A 22,598-nucleotide genomic window follows, 5' to 3' on the forward strand; every position below is an offset into this window, starting at 1 on the left:
ACATAATTGTAAAAATTAAGCACCTTTGTTCATTACATTATTTTACTGGCGTTACTCTTTAACCCTTTGCCGACTGCGCTCCACTCCGATTGGCATGGTTTTGCAGGAGATTGCGCACACGCCAATGCTCCGCTCCGTCATCAGTCTCCCAGCGGCGATCGCCTGTACAGCACTGTGAACTAAGACAGCACTGTGAACTAAGGCAGCGCTGTACTGGGCACAGCCGTGTGACACGGCTGTCCCCCTGGGGTAGACAGGATTGATCAGTTGTCATAGGCTGGCGGCGAAACGGAGGGAGGGTTAGAAAAATAATATAGGCTTATTTAAAAAAAAAAAAAAAAAAATATTTGCAAAAATACAAAACAAACAAAAAAAAAAAAAACATCCTGGGAGCGATCAGAGCCCACCAACAGAAATCTCTGTTGGTGGGCAGAAAGGGGGGGGGGGACTTGTGTGCTAGGTTGTACGGCCCTGCAACAAGGCCATAAGGCCTGCAACCTTAAGGCCTCGCTGCAGGGCCCAATTAGTAAAAGATGGCCTGGTCACTGGGGGGGGGGGGGGGAATTTTAGCTCATGGTCCTTAAGGGTTTAAAGACAAAGAAAGACGCTTTACTTGTACTGACAAAAGGGGATGTCGAAGGGGTGGGACGTCCCCACTGGAAAAGGGAAGGGCAAACCTCTGTGCCCAGGCTAAGCACCACACAACTAGGCTGATTGTCAGATTTGCACAGAGATTCCAATGGGTGGTAACTCCACTATACTAGTGCGGATCAGGTAACGGTTCTTGATCACATTCATTTTTCACACTCTACAGGGTCCCTTAAAAAGGAAGAACAGCCAGTCTATTTACTTTCACATGCGTCCACTTATTCCTAATAGTACAGATCTCAATATGGATTTGCACATGTACTTCTGTAGTGCATTAATAAGCAGCAGAGCGTGTAGGTGTAGCAAACGTGGGGAGTCAGACAAGTTTATCAAAGAATCTGATCCATGTGGTTTCTGTCAAAGTAAGAAACAAATAATTGTAATATTAGAATCCTGACTCATCGCTGCCGTTTTATGTCAGAATTAAAGGCGAGTGAAATTACTCACAGTTTAACCCACAGAAGTTTGAAGGAATAGGATATACTGAATGCTAGTTTATCACAGCTTAGGAAAGGACATTCTGCCAAAGTCACCATGAAGGACTATAAAAAAAAAAAAACTGGCCTCTAGTTGGGAGTAATCTAAATGGGCTCTGGTACTTCTGTAAACCAGAAGAGAGAAGATATAGGCTGTACCTGCGTGGTGTGTTAAGCAGGTTCTCGATTTCCTCTTCGCTGTCACTGTCACACTGACAATCCAAGCTTCGCTTTCTCTTTCTACATTCACAAGAGCCAGCTGGCTTAGAGGAGTCCTGGCCTAGGAGTTTGCTGGTCAAAGAGCCCATCGTCCCTACCTGGGAAAGAAGAACTTAGAATTATCACAACGCTACATAACACACAATTATGTAAATCTGAAGACTTCTGTTTCATATTTCATGGAAATTACAAAGACACTGAAGCGAAAAAAAAATTATGATATAAATTGGTTGTGTAGTATGGATAATTACTAGAACATTAGTAGCAAAGAAAAAATTGTCATTTTAATTTTCAGTTATATAGATTTTTTTTTTTACAACATTGCATCATTCTGCAATATTTGCAGTTTACACACTACACTCAGCATTCTAAATGATTTCACAGAGCAGGCCAGTGAACTTTTGAACTGTCCTCTGCAGGAAAAAACTGAATACAGTGACAGACACTTGAGAGCTCTCTGTGACTTTGAAAGTCGTAGAGATCAGTGGCTCTTTTGCATAGATTAAAGGGGCACTATGGCGAAAAATTGTAATATTTAAAATATGTGCAAACATAGAAAAATAAGAAGTACGTTTTTCCAGAGTAAAATGAGCCATAAAATGCTTTTCTCCAATGTTGCTGTCTCTTACAGTACGTAGTAGAAATCTGACATTACCGAGAGTTTTTGGACTAGCCCATCTCTTCATGGGGGATTCTCAGCAAGGCTTTTATTCTTTATAAAGATATTCCCTAAAAAAAGATTTAAGCAATGATGCTGGACAGCTTCCCTGCTCGCTACACAGTTTTTTGGCAGTTGGACAGAGCAACTGCCATTCACTAAGTGCTTTTGAAAAAACATAAATCCCTGAGAATTCCCCCATGAAGAGATGGGCTAGTCCAAAACCTGTCGGTAATGTCAGATTTCTACTACATACTCGAAGTGACAGCAACATAGGAGAAAAGTAATTTATGGCTCATTTTACTCTGGAAAAACACATACTTTTTTTGTTTTTGTTTGCACATATTTTACGATTTAAAATTTTTCACCATAGCGCGCCTTTAAACCGCACATGCGCAGTACTGCCGCCGTGATGACGCGAGGCGGCCAGCATGGTGACGACTGACGTCATCTTTCAGGAAGAAGGAGCCCGACACTCGGGCCCAGTGTTGCCGGGAGCCGCTGGGAGCAATTTCTGGCCAGGCCCTGGGAGAGGAGCCAGAGGGATGCCGAGGGACCTCCCGACCTACGATGGGGTGGAGAAAGCCGCAGGTAAGTTCTGATTTTGTATTTATTTACTGCTCAGAGTCCCTTTAACTCTTCCTGTACTGGAAACCAACTCCTATCTCTGGTGCAAATGTTTTATTTCTTAGCTGTACTACACATACAAATCATCTTAAGTTTATTTTCACTTCAGATTCCCTTTAAAGAGGAACTCTATTGACATAGAATATAGCAAATCATTCAGGATACCCACTGTTACTTATCCTGGTTTCAGCAGAAGAAATAGTGTGTATGTGTGTGTGCATGTGTAACCCCGCCCTTCCAGTGATGCTTAGCCTAGGCTGTTTGTTATTATGCAGAGTTCTCCTCAGAGCATTCTGGGGGACCAGATTTATTTGGAACACACAGTAAACAAACATTCTGTAGTGATGCACCTGCCAGGAGTAAAAATGTTGCCACCTGTGATTCATTTAAGAATGTAAATCAGAGTGAGAAAAGATTTTACAATGGGCAAACTGACTAAATTTATAAAAACAATACTGTAAAAATAAAAGAATTAACACTTAGCTACCTTGGGTTTCCTCCAGCCCCCTTCAGGCAGTGGGCTCCCTCACCATCTCCCATCATCTGCTGGTCAGCCTGGTAAACTTGTCAAGTCCCGCTCAGTAACTCAGTGGACAAGTTTACCAGGCCAGCCAGCGGGCGATCGGAGCGGCCCAGGAAGATGGAGAGGGAGCCCACCGCCTGAAAGAAGCCCCACATAAGTAGAATTGCTTTTATTTGAATCCTCTCAGTTTTCCTTTAAGACAGTAAACTATCACAACAGGAGATGGACAGGGTGACCAACAACTTGCGCACAAGGCAAAAAAATAAATGATATGAGTTTACACACACTTGTCAGAGCCAATTGTCACCATGGAAATGCGTCGCTGGTACAAGAGTTAGGGTGTCATATTGTAACTTGGTTTGCTGTTAACACGTATACAGCAAAGGTTTGTTCTCTCCACTTTCTCCATTCTTCTGCTGCTTACAATTATGCACATTTGTAGATCTCTCAAGCCACATAAGATGGTACGGAGGTTGTAGTCAGGAGGGGGGGGGGGGGGGGCGAGTGAGAAAACACTCACGCCACTGGGTGGCGTGTGGAGTTCACTTTTTCTTCCTGGCACGCCCCCAGCTAACAATCCCTCCTATGAGGAGGGAGACAAACAGCAGCAGCAGCAGAGCTAAGATGGCCGACGGAGCCACGATTGCGGACTTTCGGCGCTTCCTGCACGGTGAGTTTAAGGTTTTTCTCACCGAAAGTGCCAGAATTCGTTAGAGGAGAATCTTAGCTTTCCATACATATATAACTTGTGGGGTTTTAAACTAGCTGAAAGCGGAAATTCGTTCCGTTTTCAGCACAGTTCAAATTGTCTATGGGGATTTGCGCTGGGTCCCCTAAAGTAGACTAGCGCCCAATGAAGTAGCTCACAAGATGAAAATGTATAGACACCTCTGTGCCTAAGGGTTGCCTCTGCTAAGACTCACTTAAAGCCCAACTCACAGCTATGCATTATAGCTCAGAAAGTTTTCCTTGTCCAATACAATACAAAAAAAAAAACAAAAAAAAAAACCACACCCCCACACTGAACTCAACCCCCTACCTAGGTAGGATTTCTGGGTATTGAGATCTGGTACTGCTGTCTAGCTCCCCTCCAATCTACACCAGCAGTTGTAAACAGTAATGTCAACTGTCTATGCAAAGAAGGCAGAAGAGCAATAAGGGGTGGAGCTTCTTATAGCAACAACTGGCAGTCTATAACTGCAATGTTGGAAGCTACTCCCCGACTAGCAGAAGCTCCACCTCCCATCTTCCTCCTAGCTTTTCAAAGTTACATTAGAGAGGACATTAGTGTGCTGCTCCTAAATATTGTTGCTGACAATTGTAACCAGTAGCAGTGACCAGATCTCTTTAGCCAGGCAGCAGGACAATTTCAGGTTTTTATTTTACTGATGACATCCCCATTTCAGCCCCACTGCACTAACCTACAGTTGTGTTCAAAACTATTCAACCCCCAATGCTGTAAAGGGTTTTAGGGAATTTAGTGTACGTGTTCAGAATCAAATCTTACAAAGACTATTTAAAGAACCAAATGCAACTAACATGACATCAGTTGTTTTTGAAATGCAGTATTACTTTTTTTGTGATTTCTTCATTGACACAATTATTCAATCCCTTAAAGGGAACCTGAAGTGAGGAAATTTAAAATGAACACATGACGTAGCTGAAAATGAATATCACATACTTACCTTGCCGTCAGTTCCTCTCAGAAGCTCACCATTTTCTTCTTACAGTAATCCCTTCCAGTTCTGACAAGATTTTACCAGTTACTGTCAGTTATATGTCAGCAGCTGTCAGTTACAACTGAATGTGCAAGGTAATGTCCATGTTTCCCTATGGCTAAAGTGGGTGAATTACAGTTTAACAGTGTGCTGACCAGGAAGCTGTTATGGGGTAATGGCCATTTTTAAAATGGAGAATGGAGAAATCCATTGATCACAGTGGACAAATGGGACGCAGGAGAGGAGAAAGAGATTGAGGAGTAGACTACACAGGAGGTAAGTATGACCTGTGTATGGTTATTTTGACTTTTTATATTCAGTTCAGGTTCTCTTTAAAGCGGACCCAAACCAAACATTTTTTTAATAAAAAATATTTAGCTGCTCCACTCTGACACATACAAAGATAAATAAACACTCCTTCAAACCTATGAGCATTTCAGTGCATGCTTTTTACCCTTCTCTTTTCATAACTAGGATTATACTGGGGGCAGCCATTAGCAATTCCTCCATTGCCGGACACCATCTACTCCACCAGTTTGCCGGAAAAATCCCGGCAATTTGAAAGGAAGGGAGGGGTTCCTCCAATAAATGTAAAATATTTTATATTTGTCATCATGCAGCTAAAAAAAAAAAAGGCTGCTATTTATTATTATAATTTAGAAAATAGATTTTATTTCTGACATCTTGTATTTTGAATTTGGGTCCACTTTAAAAAGACTTCCATTCTTAAGAAAAGGAGGTTAATTCAAGTGTTTTTGACCAGGTATTAAAACACCTGAGGGTGTTAACAAGCAGCAATCAAGCATAATAAGCACCAATTAGGCAGATTTAAAATTACTGATTACTCAGCTCCTTCTAGACTGGTGTGTTTACAAACATGGTGAAGTCAAGAGAATGGTCCAGGAAGACAAGAGAAGAGGGGATTTCTCTTCACAGGAAGGGCAATGACTATAAGATTGCAAAGATGTTAAACATACCAAGAGACACCATGGGAAGCATCATTCTCAAATTCAAGGCAAAGGGCACTGTTGAAACGCTACCTGGTCATGGCAGAAAAAAGATGCTGACTTCGACTGCTGTCTGCTACCTGAAGTGCAAAGTGGAGTAAAGTCCCCATGTGACTGCTGAGGAACTGAAAAAAGATTTGTCAGATGCGAGTACTGAAGTTTAAAGGGAAGGTTCAGGGACAGTTGCTCCCGGTGGTCTCCGGTGGCCGACCCGACCGGCGGCCAGGTCGGGCCTCTTCTGCGCTCCATTGTGCGTTCCACGCCGGTGTGCTGACGTCATTGGACGTCCTCCGGGCTGTACTGCGCAGACTCAGTAGTTCTGAACCTGCGCAGTAAAGCCCGGAGGACGTCCGATGACGTCAGCGCGCCGGCGTGGAACGCACAATGGAGTGCAGAAGAGGCCGACCTGGCCGCCGGCCTGGCCAGGTTGGGTCGGCCACCGGGAGCCTGCGGAGCGGCGCCGAGGGCACCTCCTGCCTGCCACGGGCTGGAGGAAGCCCCAGGTAAGTGGATTTGGATTTTTTTTTTTTAACTGTCCCTGAACCTTCCCTTTAAGCTCAGACCATAAGGCGCACACTGCGTAATGAAGGCCTCCATGCCAGAACTCCCAGGCGCACCCTCTTGCTGTCTCCAAAGAATAAGAAGAGTCGACTGCAGTATGCCAAAAGTCATGTTGACAAACCACAAAAGTTTTGGGATAGTGTTCTCTGGACTAATGAAACAAAATTAAAAACAGTTTGGGCCCATGGATCAACGCTATGTTTGGAGGAGGAAGAACAAGGCCTATGAAGAAAAGAACACCTTGCCTACTGTGAAGCATGGCGGGGGTCAATCATGCTTTGGGGCTGTTTTGCTTCTGCAGGTACTGGGAAGCTTCAGCGTGTGCAAGGTACCATGAATTCTCTTCAGTACCAGGAGATATTAGAAGAAAATGTGATGCAATCCGTCACAAACCTGAGGCTTGGGAGACATTGGACTTTTCAACAGGACAATGATCCCAAGCATACCTCCTAGTCCACTAGAGCATGGTTGCAGATTAAAGGCTGGAACATTTTGGAGTGTCCATCGCAGTCACCAGACTTAAAGAGACACTCCGACCAAGAATTGAACTTTATCCCTATCAGTAGCCGATACTCCCTTTTACATGAGAAATCTATTCCTTTTCACAAACAGACCATCAGGGGGCGCTGTATGGCTGATATTGTGGTGAAACCCCTCCCACAAAGTAATTCTGAGTATGTACTCTTGGCAGTTTCCTGTCTGTGAACCCTGTTGCATTGTGGGAAATAGCTGTTTCCAACAGCCAAAACAGCAAGCAGCACCTACATCGCTTGCCAGAAGTAAAAATGTCATCATGTGATAAATGTCAGAATATAAAAAAAATCAGGTATTTAAAAGATTTTACAACGGGCAAACACTGACTAAATCATTTATACATACTTATTGTAAAAATGAAGCACTTTTTATTACATTATTTTGACTGGAGTTCCTCTTTAAATCCGATTGAAAATCTCTGGTGGGACTTAAAGAAAGCAGTTGCAGCGCGCAAGCCTAAGAATGTGACTGAACTGGAGGGTTTTGGCCATGAAGAATGGGCTAAGATACCCGTAGATCGCTGCAAGACACTTGTGTCAAGCTATGCTTCACGTTTAAAAGCGGTTTCAAACTGGAAAAAGATGTTGTACTAAGTACTAAGAATGAATGTCACTTGGGGGTTGAATAAAACTGATAATGATGTGAGCACAGAAAGTACATTTGTGGTTATTTCATTATGAATGTTATGTTATATTTGTCTGACTTACAAGTGCCTCTTAGATTTCATTGTAAACAAGATGACTGAAATGATCAAAATCAATGTCCAACTGGCCAAAACAATTTCAGTGGGGGTTGAATAATTTTGAACACAACTGTAACTACCAACTGCCTTTTGGACACAGTACTACACCTTCCCATGATCCCTACTGGTAACTGGTAATACCCAGCTTACTACACCTACTACAAAAGCCAGCCTGCAGTAGAATTACAAAATGCCATAATATACCATTAAGCACAGACTAACCAGCAAGCTCATGGTGACCCAGAACTCATTGGGGTGTGTAAGGGACTAACTGTCTCCTGACCCCCCTATTGCTCATTTAGTTATCCTACCTGCTTTTGCCCCAAAGTAATGCCGGTTATTCAAGAGTCAGTCTACAGTCATAGCAGTCTGCTGTTCGCACAATCATGAAGAAGGTGAAAGTGACTTGATTAACCATTTCAGGCACTGTAGCCTCAATTCTGGTAGCCATGTGAAGTAAAAAAAAAAAAAAGAAAAAAGAAAATTTGCCAGTATAACACCTCATGCAGTATTTTCCGCTTTTTTTGGCAATTCTAAAAGATTTTTCTGCATTTCTGAAAATGCAAAAAATGCGGTGCGATATTTCAGTGGGCAATAATAATAGCCTTTGTCTTCCATAGCTTAGGATACTCTTTGGAAGGTGGGATTAGGTGTATTTGACTATGTAGCAACCTATGGAAAGTACCGTAGATTTATTGGCATCCCCTATAAAAAAAAAAAAAAAAAAAAAACAATCCAGTAAATAGTTGGAGTTTTTCTTTTACTATTCTTCTCTATTACACAGCCTGAATACGAATTCCACCAAAAGAGGAATAGGAACTAAATGGAAACTCCACTAAAAACTGCAAAATGCACACTTTACCAGTAGGTACAAGCAGGTCTTAAACTGATCAGTAAATTATGTGCCAACATTCCTCTTAATTTTATGAGAATTCCAACTTTTGGTAAAATACTGCACATTTACCTAATTTACCGCATGAGGTAAATTATGACTTCAATCTACCAGAATAGCTAATTGCTTTTACCTTGTGCTGTAAAATACCATTTGTGAGGTGAAACGGACGGTAAGCGTACCAGAATTGAGGCCTGAGGCCTTCAAAAAATATAGGTTTACATTTAGTTATGTCACAAATCTATTGGAGCAGAGGGCAAATTATGACTACAATTCCCCTTTAGATGACTTCAAGGCAGAGTTTGGCTGGTACAACTAGACAGGTCTTGAGTGAAAAAAAGGCACTTAACCAATACAAGAATCTTCCTAGCTGGGGACAAAGAGGGCAGTTACTTACCTTTCTCATTATAGTCTTACAAAACTCTACTGGTGCCCTTCATGTTACTACAGATAATTCTGCGTTGCTTCCAACTAGCTGCCGAGCATCATGGCAATTATAAATTATAACATTTAAATTACATTAAACAAAGATGTACTTCAGAGGCTTTCTCCCTCCAAGGAGTCAATTAACAGTGAGGCATAGAGCAGTAACAGATGAAGTCACTGTAACATGAACACCAGAGGATGAGTGGATCAGAGGTATGGCTGGGAGACGGGCACTATGTGCACGACAGATGGGTCTGTAATACTGCCTCGCCAAACACACAGGTGTGGGACTTGTTTGCAGAGTCGAAATTCCAGGAAAACACTGTCATGCATAATATCTTCATTGCATGCATGCTACTAATGTGTGGAAAGACAACATAGGTTGTGCCAAAAAGAAAGATGATTTTTATATTTAAAAAAAAAAAAAAAGTAAGAAAGTTAGAGGAGCTGTATACAAGGATTGAACTTCATCTCAATAAGGAGCTGATACCCCTTTTCACATGAGAAATCTTTTCCTTTTCTCTCTGGCTGTTATTGTGGGGAAACCACTTCCACAGTGTGATGTCAGGACCTTGGGCCTGACATCACACTGTGGGAGTCTTATTACATTGTGAGAAATAACGGCTGTTTCCAACTGCCAAGCTACCAGTATTTCCCTCTGCGCATATGTAGAACTATAAAAAAAAAACCTTTTAGCCTATCACATTGTTAGGGGGTGTGGTCATGGAAAATGGTGCCGTCTGGTTTATTTTTTCTTGTCTGCCAGTAGTAAAGATGATTACGTGGAAGCTTGTGGATCAAACAACATGAACAAATTACATGGTAAATATCAATCATTTCTTGATTTCTCTTCTATTTTGTAACTTCTCACTTTGCAATGTATCGATTTATTTCTTTCCAATTTTTCCCTAAAGTTCCTCTTTAAATCCCTACTGAGAGCTGATGTAGGCTTATTACAATCTTAAGGCCTCTTCCTAAATTGCACGCGGCGTGTAATGCAGATGGCGCGGTAGCAACACAGCACTTGCGTTCTGTGATTCTCTTGAACGAGTTGCAGAGCCCACTCATAGAAATTGAATGGAATCGCACTGTCTTTGTGCAAAATTGCATGCAATGTGTCGAGTTATCGACCTGAAGCACAATGCATGGATGGAAACATCAGTCAGTGCAGGTGTCCATGCGCAGGACATACACCGTGCGCTTCTGAAATCAGCAACACTATAGTGGCGAAGGGGGCCTAAACAATAATGCAAATTTAAAAATGCCATTAATGAGCCGCTGAAGCGAAAAAAAAATATGATATAATGAATTGGTTCTGTAGTACGGATAATTACTAGAACATTAGTAGCAAAGAAAATAGTCTCAATTTTCAGTTATATAGATTTTTTTTATAACATTGCATCATTCTCGAATATTTGCAGTTTACACACTACTCAGCATTCGAATCATTTTACAGAGCAGGCTAGTGAACGTTTGTACTGTCCTCTACAGTAAAAAAAAAAAAATTATTATAATAATAATAATAATAATAATAATAATAAAGTGACTAACACTTGAGATAATAAGCTTCAGAAGACAGAGCTCTCTGCACTTGTTTCTATGCTTCAAATGTTTTACTTATTAGCTGTACTACACATACAAATCATTAGATCATAATTTTTTTTCGCTTCAGTGTCTCTAAGACTGAAGTAAAAGGACAAATATGTAAAAGAACTTCAAATATGACAAACTGCATGCCTTTGACAGAGGGGGCAGTTGAGCCTCTTTTGCTGTCACGGTCAGGGCCGGATTTAGGCCTAGGCCACCTAGGCCATGGCACCACAGGAGCAGGGGCACCAAAGCAGCAGATTAAACTGGTACAGCATTTGCAAGCTTGCAAATACTGCAATGCAGGGAGATCAGGCGAGTGCTTGACCGCGGTACTCTGCTGCTAGTCGCCTGTGCAGCAGTCACCGTGCTCTCTGTGCACGTTTGCATTATGGCCGGCGGCTATGGACCTGGCAGCATTGGAGACGGAGGGGGAAGAGGAAGCTTCTGCACTGGAGATGAGCAGAGAAGTGAGTGACACTGATGGCTGCTGCGGTGTGGAGGCAAGCTGTACTGAAAAAGCGGGAATGGGAAAGGGAGGGATTAAGGGAGTCATCTGGTTACCTATACAGGAGGGAAAAGGGGAGGGGTCATCAGGCTACCTATACTGGAGGGAAAGGGGGGAGAGGTCATCTGGCTACCTATACTGGGGGGCATCAGGCTACCTATACTAGAGGGAAGGAGGAGGGGTCATCTGGCTACCTATACTGGAGGAGGACGGCTGGTGACATTGGCCTTGGGCGGTAAAAAGTACAAATTCGCCAAGGTCACGGTTAGGGTTATTCTCTTCATGTGACCAATATACACTGAACTCTACCATTCCTGCTAGGGGTTATTCTCAGGGGATGTCTTACTTTAGGGGAAACACTGTATTCCTCTCCTGCATTGTTTATATGATGCAGACGACATTTCCCACAATGCTAGTGCAGTACTACTGATGGTATTAGGGGCTTAATAGGTCAACTCTGGCAGGGGCAGCTCTAGGCGTCCGTGGGCAGAGAAATAATCGGTGGCCCCTTCACCTGCCAATGTCAATATGGTATCTTATGCGTGGTAAATGGCCATAGCCTCCTAATGCTCATGACAGAAAGGTTTCACTTTTGCTCAAATTTGCCACTGCGTTTTGCCTCTGCCCCCCACTTTCTCAGTGTGTGGCGTCCTTTCTCCATGCTGCTGGGGGCGGGGCTGATGAGACTGATGGGATGTGACTAGGCTGCAGACAGTGCCTTTTCTAGTGACGCAAGCAGGTGCTGGCACAGCACACAGACGCAGTGTCACTGTGACCTGCTGCATTACAGTGATGTGTGCAGCCACAATGACCAAGTTGTCCCTCGTTGAGCGCATGTGGTGATTCTCCCCCCCCCCCCCCCCCCCCGGAATCGTGGCCACATATAGCACAGGCCGCCCTTGACACTGGTTTCTGAGCAAAGTTGTTCAGCTCTAACAGTGGCAGTAGTGAATAACACGAATTATCTCATTACAATGGAAACGTGACCATCAGAACAAACGCATGGAACAATAGAAGAGGGTGGCCTTCGCTAATGAATCAAGTGTGCTTTTAAATTATGTGGATGCGCCATAAACCTGATTCAGTGAAGCATGCGGCTCACAAACTTATTCAACATACAGTTTCATGAGTTAAACTTTATATTGCTCGTCAATGAAAGCAAAATGAGTTGCACTACACTGTTCTCTTAACGCATATTAACCACTTCGCATCCAGACCTTTTCCCCTTATGGACCAGAGCAGTTTTGACGCTTTAGCCATGTCCCCATTTAAACAGCCATTATTTCAGGACACACTAGACTTTCATAGGGGGGTATTTTGACCCAAGAAAAAAAAAATTCTATGCATTTTAATGTGAAAAAGAGGGGGGGGGGGATGAAAAATTGCATCAATCCTTAGGTTTCACCAATTCTAGTAAAAATAAAAAAAAATGCTACAATAGATAAACATGCCACCAGTATTACTTCCCCCAAGGATTGATAGCAAGGCGTGTCCCCAGTATCAGCCCCCCAGTATAGCTAGATGTGCCCCCCAATATCAGCCCCCAGTATAGCCAGATCTGTCCCCCGTATTTGCTAGCCCCCTATAGACAGATGAGCCCCCCGGAATAGGGCCCACCATTATAGCAAGATGTGTCCCCGGGATCAATGTTCCCCATTGTAGCCAGATGTGCCCCCAGGATTAGCGCCCCCTCCCCATTATAGCCAAATGTGCACCCCGTTACCCTGATGGGCCCCAAAATACATTTCAGCCCCCCCCCTTTCTGAACACTACCCTCACCCTCCATTATGGGTAGCTAGATGTGCCCCCCCCCCCTTTTACTACTCTGCCCACTCCGTGGCCAGATAGTTTGCTACAGCGGTGATCGTGCATCTGCCGTGGGGGGGGGGGGGGGGGGGGGGAGATGTCACTAATTGGTGAAAGGGAAAATGTTCCCTTGTAGCCAGTTAGTAAGGCAGCTGACAGTGCCGATCGTGCACAGCAGGGCTGCAAGCGAGTCAGTATATCTACATTGTGGTGGCTTGGAGGGTGCCACAGATGACGTAGATATACTGTAGCAGTGGACGAATTGGTTAACAGAAAGATTGTTTTTGAACAAATCAATGCACGAGTCCAAGACACTGTGCCTCACACTGAAAGTCTGGAAACCCGGGACGGAGTGCAGGGGGAATGTTCCAATATTTAATATTTTGATTTACTAATCTGCATGCTCCTTTTCATACACAGTGTTCTCCCCAGGCTCTTTTAGCCGGGTGCTCCACCCGGCTGGATTTGGTGACCACCCGGCTGTCATCGGCTCACCTCCTCACCACCTCCTATGCTGTAAGCACAGTTGCCCTGCATCTTCAACTCGCCCCACCCGGCTACTTTTTCATGCCACCCGGCTACTATTTTATGCCACCCGGCTGGAAAAAAATTCTGGGGAGAACACTGCATACATCTTATTAAAGAGACTCTAAAGAGAGTCTCAATTCTCTTTAACCTATATTAATGTTAAGCCCCATAAGCACAGCTAAACAGCCGCTATCCCGCGGCAAAACGAGGGGTTAATACCCCCCAAATCCCCTCTCCTGTGTTGGGGGAGCGCTTCCTGACTGAGGCGGGCTAAAGGCGGGGCTAAAGCCATAAGCTCTGCCTCAAGCGCGTCAATCCTGGCTGATCGCCGCCTCTCCCATCTGCCTTCACAGAGAGGCACAGGGGAGAAGTGGAGATCCGTGCGGCGATTGACGCGCATGGAGGCAGAGCTACAGCCCATAGCTCTGCCTCCAGGAAGTGCAAAATCCACGACCAAGAAAGTCTCCCGGTGCCCTCGGTGCTGCGCTGGCTCCCCCGTTCGCGTCCGCCGCGGGGACTTCACGGAGCTTTCGAAGATGGGCCGCTCCATACTACGCACGCACGATTGCGTCATAGAGGGCGCTCGCGCATGCGTAGTATGGAGCGGCCCCGTCCTCGGGAGCACTCGGGCTCCCTTCGGCATGCGGAAGTGGCACTATTTGACCGAACTGGTCGAATACTGCCACGGGGGATCCTGCGCGGGACCGGCCACCGGGAGAGGAGAGGGAAGGCTCATTAGGACCGAGCCTTCCCTCTCCTTAGGTGAGTATCCGACTTTTTATTTTTTAAATGGTAAACAAACACTCACTTTAAGTGGAAAACTACTTATAAGTAAACGTTTATACAATACCATAACATTTAACAACAAAAATATGTAATACAAACAGTATTGTAGGTTTTGTACATGTAGACAGCTTTGTATCCGAGATGCAACTTTAGTCGTTTGTAAGTAGGGGACGGTCTGTATACATTTCCCTCTCTCACTCTTATGCATGCAGATTAAAAAAAAAAAAAAAAATTTACTATCTATATACATACATACATACATACATACATACATACATACATCTGGGTTAATATTCTTCTAATGCCATCTCGAGAGTACTGTGCCACTTACTGGCAGACATGAGAAAGCTACTCCATCAATGAGCCAACTAGCCATACATGACAGAGACAGATCTGTGCATCCTTCCTCACCATCTATCTACAGGTGACTGCACACAAAGCACCTTCTATAAGCTGCAGTCCTCAAGCATATAAAAAGGTAAGAAACAGCAAATAAAATGTTACAACACGACAGCTGCTGCAGTGATCTCTGCCAAGCATGGTAGAATTGTATAAAAGCACCTGTGCATGTGTCAATATTCTCCATCTGGATACTCAGCCTTGTGTCTAGCAAATAAATGACAGGTAAAGCGATAAGCTGCAGTCACTAAGATATCAAAAAAGCACTTCAGTGAAAGCCTGTAAAATATATATATATATATATAGCTGGGGTGTGAGCATACCTTCCTCTCTCCCTTTGCAGAGCGAGCAGTAGCCAGCATGCTTTTAAGGTGTGGATCTGAAAAGTTATAGACTGCAGCGTTTTCAGGTAGGGAGTCATAAAATTAAAGAACATTACTAGCTCAGTACAAGTTGTGTTCTCCCTATGGACCAGAGCACTTTTCAAATTTTAGGGCTCCTCCCATTCATTCACCAATAACTTTACAATTACTTATCTAACCTCAATGATTTATACATTTTTTTTCACCACAAATTAGGATTTTTGTAGGCGTTTTTAGATATAGATCATTATTTTCTATGCATTTGTAAGGGAAAAATAAGGAAAAAAATAGACTTTCTCCATTTTAACTATAGCTTTAAAATAAGCAATGATACTCTAGATCAGAGTTCCCCAACCCTGTCCTTAAGGCCCACCAACAGTACATGTTTTGCAGGAAACCACAAATATGCACAGGTGAGGTAATTAGTATCTCAGCAGAGCTGATTAACTACCTCTGTGGATTTCCACAAAACATGCACTGTTGGTGGGCCTTGAGGACAGGGTTGGGGAACACTGCTAGATAAAACCCAAACATTTGCCTATTAGTCATGGTTATCAACATTGAAATTAAGTTACTAGTACAATGTATGGTGAAATAAAAGTTGTATTTTTGCTTGTTTGTTTTTCTCATTGTACTCTAATAATTACAAACCCTTATTTGCAAAAGGAAAAAAAAAAAAACACAAACAACAATATACCCTTATGACATGCAAATTTAGAAAGCCAAGTCCCTAAGGTATCAATTTGTGTATTGTCTTTTACATTTAGTCATGTTGACTTTTTTGCGGGGGTGGGGGGACCCACAGAGTAACTATGAGGGCTGAGGAAGGGGTTAAGAGTTTATTAATATTTTAGTAATGCAATTTTAAATATATTCACCCAAATGTCTGTCTACTTAGAATCACAGTATTCTAGAACAGGAAAGGGAAAGTTTGTAACCTTTTAATGAATGTGCATCACTGCTATTGGCTACAGCAGTGATCATTTATGAATCAGACACTGACTTTGGGAACACATGTTCCCATTCACCAATCAGTGCTCTAACAGGTAGCGAATGGGGCACAGGTGCATAGAAACAGAGGAATAGTTAAAGGATGCACAAACACCACTGTATATAGACTCCAACTCCTTTGTAGGAATGGTCAGCGAGATGCAAATTAGTTCAAGTTCCTGTAGAATTATGCACATTTTTATGCAAAATGTATATAGCTTGAAATGGCCCATACCCTGCAGTAGCAGCATTTGACTGGTCTATTTTCAAGCTGTACACATTTGCATAAACAATTACACAATTCTGCATGAACTCAAACAAATTTGCATCTTATTGCCGATCTCTACTCCTCTGTATTTCAAGGACATCTGAAGTGAGAGGGATATGGAGGCCACATTTACTTACTCTAAACAATGCAGATCCTTTAATACTTTTAGCCATAGACCCAGAACAAGCATGCAGAGGAGGTGCTCTGACTGAAGTTTATTACACTAGTCACGTTTCTTTCAGGTATGTGAAGCAGACACTAGTAATGCCAACAAGATCAGCAGGAGAGCCAGGAAACTGGCATGGTTTAAAAATAAATATGGCAGCCTCCCTCTCACTTCATATAAGGAGGGGGAACACCGAGAGCCCAATATAGTGTAGTATGCACTGTAACTTATGGGTATGGAAAGAGAAGTATAAGGTTATACTCACAAATCTGGGTTACCGTATCAGGCAACCACTTTGAGGGCAGGTGGGGAGTATTAGACCTGTCCCCACTCAGGATTAAGAAGTCGCTCTCTGTAGATCGGAAAAAAGGGAATCAAGTCCCCTCCACCAGGGGTGGACACACTTATTGTACAGATGTACAGAGGCGCCAAAAGTAGGATAAAATGTTTTAAAAGAACAATGGGGGGTTAGTGGTGGACTTACCTCCCTAAAATAGACACAGAAAAATGTTGCTTAATTCAACAAAAGCAATTTATTTACAAACTCCGGATAGCTGCAACACGTTTCGTGGGCACATCCCACTTCATCAGGCAATAAAATTGGAGTACAATCGGCTCATACGTTCTCAGTACAAGCTTAGCGCCTCTGTCTTCAGGTGTACTTTAAAGGGAACCTAAACTGAGGAGGATATGGATTTTTCCTTTTAGTATAATACCAATTGCCTGACTCTCCTGCTGCTCCTGTGTCTCTAATACTTTCAGCCACAGCCCCTGAACAAGCATGCAGATCAGGTGCTCTGACTGAAGTCAGACTGGATTAGCTGCATGCTTGTTGCAGGTGTGCGATTCGGCCAATACTAGAGCCAAATAGATCAGCAGGACTGACAAGAAACTGGTATTGTTTAAAAGTAAACATCCATATCCCTCTCAGCTTAGGTTCCCTTTAATATGCTAACACATTTTAGGTAGTTTCGCACTGGGATGTTGCCAGGCCCGGACTTCACACTGCATGAACCCTCAAACCCCCAAACTGCACTGCAAGCGTGCTGGCTGGCCCAGCTGTCACTTCTCCCTTACACATCATAGGTAGCTACAGGTGTCCCTTAGTATTATTAAGTAGCAACAGGTTCCCCCCAGTATTAGGTAGCTAGAGTTGCCCCCAACTAAAGGGATATCTGGTCAATAGAATGCTGACATCCGGGTGAGTAACCTCTCATTTACACTCTGCTCAGGACTCTGCATAGGTAAGGTGGGAAGGAGGCACTTGGGGAAGGGACTGAGCCGCCTTTCCATTATCAGGAGCCTGTAGGCACGTGCCTTATGGTAAATCCAGCCCTGTGTGTTGCATTGTGCTGCGTTATAGCATTCACATAACCAGGGATGCGGAGTTGTACAAAAAAAAAAGTAATCGGACTCTTCAATTTATGAAACCAACCGACTGACTCCAGGTACCCAAAATTACTCAGACTCCTCAGTCTAATTCATACCAGGGCTGTGGAGTTGGTACAAAAATCAGACTCCTCAATTTATGAAACCACCGATTCAGACTTCAGGTTCACAAAACTGCTGACTCTCCAACTCCACACCCCAGCACAGAACAGAACACTTATTACGCTGTAATTTATGTGCATTATGTGTGCGCTGGTAGCAATGCACTTTAGTTTGTGCACCAAGGCATCACATTGCAGCCGATGCATTATGCATACCTGTTCAGTAAGTTGCACCTATTCAGTAAGGAGCTCTTTGGACGAGACTCCCTAACACTGCTACTGCCTACTGAGTGCGTTCTAGTCTAGTGGCTGCTTTACCAGCACTTCGAGTCCTACAGGAGAAAAGCGCTATACAAATATAGGAATCATCCTGTGCAGTACGATTTACAGCGCTCAAAATGGTGTCTGTTGCAAAGCACCTTGTCAGTGTAAAACTAACCTTACATGCTGAAGGAAGGCAACATGCAAGTCATTTCACCACAGAATTACTGGCTGGCAAGCCGACGCTCTACTGTATTGGTCAGTTTAAGCTACATTCACAGTGGGACGTTGCGGAACTGCATTCTAAAGTCTTATAACGCAGCTTGCCGCACTGCAATGATAATCCTATGGAACGTTCATAGTGCAACATTAGCCTCACATTGTAACATTAAGCGTTATCGTAACGCACTGCTGCAGTGAGTTACCTCTAAATGCACACATTACCAGGTACAGGAAAGCATACTTTAACATTAATGCTGCAGTAAAGCATACAGGCAATGAAGTTACCAACTTTTTGTTGCATTGTAACTTTAACGTCACATTACAACGCATATGTCCCACTGTGAATAAGCCCTTAAACTAAATAAGAGAAATGAAATAAGGTTTTATTTGGGGCCAGCAATGCAGGGGGGGGGGGGGGGGCACACGACACGCGACTCGAAACAGCTAAACTTCACACTAGTAGCACAACTATGCACTGGGCTTTATTATTACTGCAGAGAAGAACTTCATTATGACTACTGAACTTGTTGGGGTTTTTTTTCATTAAAGTCATTATGAGTCAGAGTTTATAACTTTTTTTGTCAACTCCAGGACCCCATAAATGTCTCCTACTCCACAGCCCTGGTATGTGTATATCCATGAACACAAACCCCTAAACAGCTTGGTGATTAATACTAAGGCCTCTTTTCCATGAGCAGTCGATAGGCAGTGAAATGCCTCCCAAACTCTCACAACTGCTGCCTGGTAACTGCTTGCTGCATTGATTCTATGTTGCCCATCAGGTATTGAGACCTGATCCCCAAGGGCAAAAATCGCTGGCCGGCCTATACAGACGCATGTCAGCTATGTAGCAGATGATGCATTCTGTTGCTACGCGGGGGAGGGGATGGGGACAGCAGAGTGGCACGTGAGTGATATCACATGGCGGACGAGGGAGTAGCGCAGACAATGATTGGCCGTTGCGGGGACGATACATCAAGCGGATTGCTCGTAAGGTGGGGGCCGCTGTATACACCTGACTATCCTCTCAGGCAATCATTATCGGCCGCCTTAGGTCAAGGCATGTCAATGGACCTTAAAGGACAACTGAAGAGAGCGAGGCCGCCATGTTTATTTCCTTTTAAGCAATACCAGTTGCCTGGCTATCCTGCTAATCCTCTGTCTCTAATACTTTCAGCCATAGACCCTGAACAAGCATGCAGCAGATCAGGAGTTTCTGACATATTAGCTGCATGCTTGTTTCTGGTGTGATTCATACACTTCTGCAGCCAAACAGACCAGCAGGGATGCCAGGCAACTGGTATTGTTTAAAAGGCAATAAACATGGCAGCCCCCATATCACTCTCACTTCAGTTGTATATTAAGGAGGTATATTAAGCTGCACAAGAAAAAGATGCCAATTTAGATCAAATTATACAGTGCAGTTGGAATATTTGCCCTTCACCCCATGAGTAGCCAATAATAGTTTTTCACTCTAGCAGAATGCACCCTTGACAATTCATGAACTGCAGACATGAAAAGCCTGTTAGCTACCCAGGAAAGCGAGAGAGACTGGCCTGGCCTCCTGGAAAACATCCATTAAACAGCAACGTTTGACATCTCGTGTACCGCTGAGACACCTACAGACAAGTGTGGGATACAGATAACGCCAAGGACGCCGCAGCCACTGGTAACACGCGGACACTTGCAGAACACGTGTGTCTTGTTTGTTGCTGTTCCCGTGTAAATAGGGCTGTCAAATGTAGAAGATTCAACCAGAGATATCATTGTGAAAACGGCCTTGTAGCACAAACATGTCTAACAGCAACAATTGGCAGCAATTTTACCAGTCGCTCTGCAAGCGCCTCATTAAAATGCAGAGAAGCAGATAACCTTTCCATACAAAGAGAAAATAATGACTTGCATCCCTTCCATCTAAACAAGTTCATTCCCACCAACATGAAAATCTGCTGGAAAGATCACAGAGCCTAAACAAGCTACACAAATAACCATCTCCGCTAGCAGAAAGTGGGGAAATATCTTCATTGCTGAACTGAAAGTAGAGCTAGGAACTCTATTAAGAGATTTTAAGCAAAACAATATGAGGAATCGCAGCATTTTCCACAAATTGGTTGTACACAGGAGAGGACTACAAACAGCCATAAATGCAGGGCAAGCTGGTCTTTTAAAAAAAAAATAAAAAAAAAAAAATCCACATCACACTTCTGCAGGTGTCTACTGGTGGGCACTAACCATCCAATCTTTTCTTTCCAATTTTACCAAATCTATGTAGTATAAGGGTAAATTGAATGAATATATTAAATAGAGATTTTAGGCAGGCCCTTATATTATAGAAATGGTAAAATTGGTTGAAAAAAAGTTTGAAACGTTAGTGGCCACCTTAAGACGCCACTGGATGGTGTCATAGATGTGAGACACCGCGAGTGCTACACAGCAGCAGGAGGTAATCCCTGATAAACAATGGCACTAACACTGCCTCAGAGTGCTTCTCAAGCTGGGGTCACAGGTAATGTATTACAGCACACAGCTGCGATAAACATGCTGCTGGGAGTGCTTGGGGCACAGCGGGTAGCACAGGCACCGGGGGTCACAGGTAAGTTATCAATGCACACTAGAGGCCTGAGTGGGTCTAATTTTTCAGACCCGCAACCCACCTTCTGGTGAATTTGGCACCCGCACGCGCAGACCCGCTACCCGCACCCGACAAGCAACCCAATTAAATCAAAACTGGTACCCGAATCAGCCCAGCATTTCGGCTAACCCGCAGGTACCCAACCTGATGCCCTGTGCAGGTCTAATTTTTCAGACCCGCAGCCCCGCTACCCATTTTCTGGTGAATCTGGTACCCACACCCAACCCACACCTGCAGACCCGCTACCCAATAAAAATCAAACCGGGTACCTAACCCCGACCCATATTACGGGTAACCCGTAGGTACCCGGCACGATGCAGGCTTCTACTGCACACAGCCACACTAAACTGGTTGCAGAGGGAGAGACACAGGCACAGCGGGGAGCACAGGCAGATTAAGGGATCTCGTTGCACATTCTCTCGTGCTCCACATAGTGACTCGCATATAAGCCGAGGGGACTTTTCAGTGGAGGGGCCCTGCATGCACAGAAGAGCAGACTGGTGTGACTGAGCCAGATTACCAGGACAGATACCAGGCGAACGGAGGCACTCGGGAGGATGGAGAGGGACGCATTAGTGCTCATGGAGCTGGTGGACCCAGGTACGTTTATAAAATCTTTTTATTTGCTTAAAAATCATACATTAAACTTATTATCATCTCACGGACCAATGTGACCATCCCGACACACGAATGCACCTTCAGACTCTCCTCTGGAAATGCCCACACAATTTAAAACTAATCTTTAAATTAGCTGAAGTATTTAGCAGCCCCCAGTTATCACTTTGTTCTCTAATTGAACTCGATGGTTGTATGTCTTTTTTCAACCCAAATAACTATGTAATAACTATGTACATTAATGTATAGACATGGAGTCCATACATAGCACTGTGTGTAGCAGGTTGATGAGGACTTCACTGTAGCTTGAAACTGGTTTTACGCTTTAGCAACATACGAAGAAAGAAATAAGCGGACCTTCTGCAAAAGAAGTTTTTAGAATGATCCGTATTCTAGCAGCTTCCAAAAGGCACAATGGCAATTTCTGACACCACAGAAGCAAGGTAATTTTACAGATGGGTAAACCAAGATGTCAATAAAGTAACCCGCTAACAGTTAATGAGAACGTTGCCAGTGGGACATGGACTGTAATTTCTGGATTAATTTGGCTGTTATGAAACACCCTGAGAGAACTGCAAGATAAAAAGGTAATGAGTCTTATTATAAAAAGTTTATTCCTGCATTGTAGTTACATATTCCTCTGCAAGTAAATCTCGGAGGACAGGCTGCAAAAAAATCCACTACCCAAGGCAGATGTCAGGACTTTCCCTTCTTATATCTCTTGGTTGTGTTAAAAAAAAGAAAATGTAATTTAAAAACCTCATTAAAATAAAAAAAAAAAAAAATGTAAAAAAAAGAAAAAAACGCACACACATAATTCACCAGTGCTATACATATAATTTTATTATTTAAAGGACAACTGTAGTGAGAACAATATGGAGGCTGCCATATTATTTTAATCACAGTGGGACATTGCGGAGCTGCGTTATAAAGTGTTATAACCAGGG

The 22,598-nt window shown here is 43.5% G+C and overlaps 1 protein-coding gene across 5 annotated transcripts in view; it reads right to left on the reverse strand.

Annotated features, from left to right (window-relative positions):
- GMCL1 (germ cell-less 1, spermatogenesis associated) overlaps positions 1 to 22,598 on the reverse strand; it is a 178,578-nt gene that overhangs the window by 128,957 nt on the left and 27,023 nt on the right. For 2 of the 5 annotated variants that reach the window (XM_068274930.1, XM_068274932.1), the window contains exon 2: positions 1,284 to 1,441. In XM_068274930.1, the coding sequence (XP_068131031.1) occupies positions 1,284 to 1,432 (149 nt within the window). In that variant the 5' untranslated portion in view covers positions 1,433 to 1,441. Of the gene's footprint in view, positions 1 to 1,283; positions 1,442 to 3,436; positions 3,554 to 4,190; positions 4,273 to 7,678; positions 7,762 to 22,598 lie in introns of those variants that run through there. The other 3 variants (XM_068274931.1, XM_068274929.1, XM_068274933.1) reach the window with 3 other exon arrangements.

Source organism: Hyperolius riggenbachi, chromosome 3 (assembly GCF_040937935.1).
Source record: "Hyperolius riggenbachi isolate aHypRig1 chromosome 3, aHypRig1.pri, whole genome shotgun sequence".
In the NCBI taxonomy this organism is placed as follows: Eukaryota; Metazoa; Chordata; class Amphibia; order Anura; family Hyperoliidae; genus Hyperolius; species Hyperolius riggenbachi.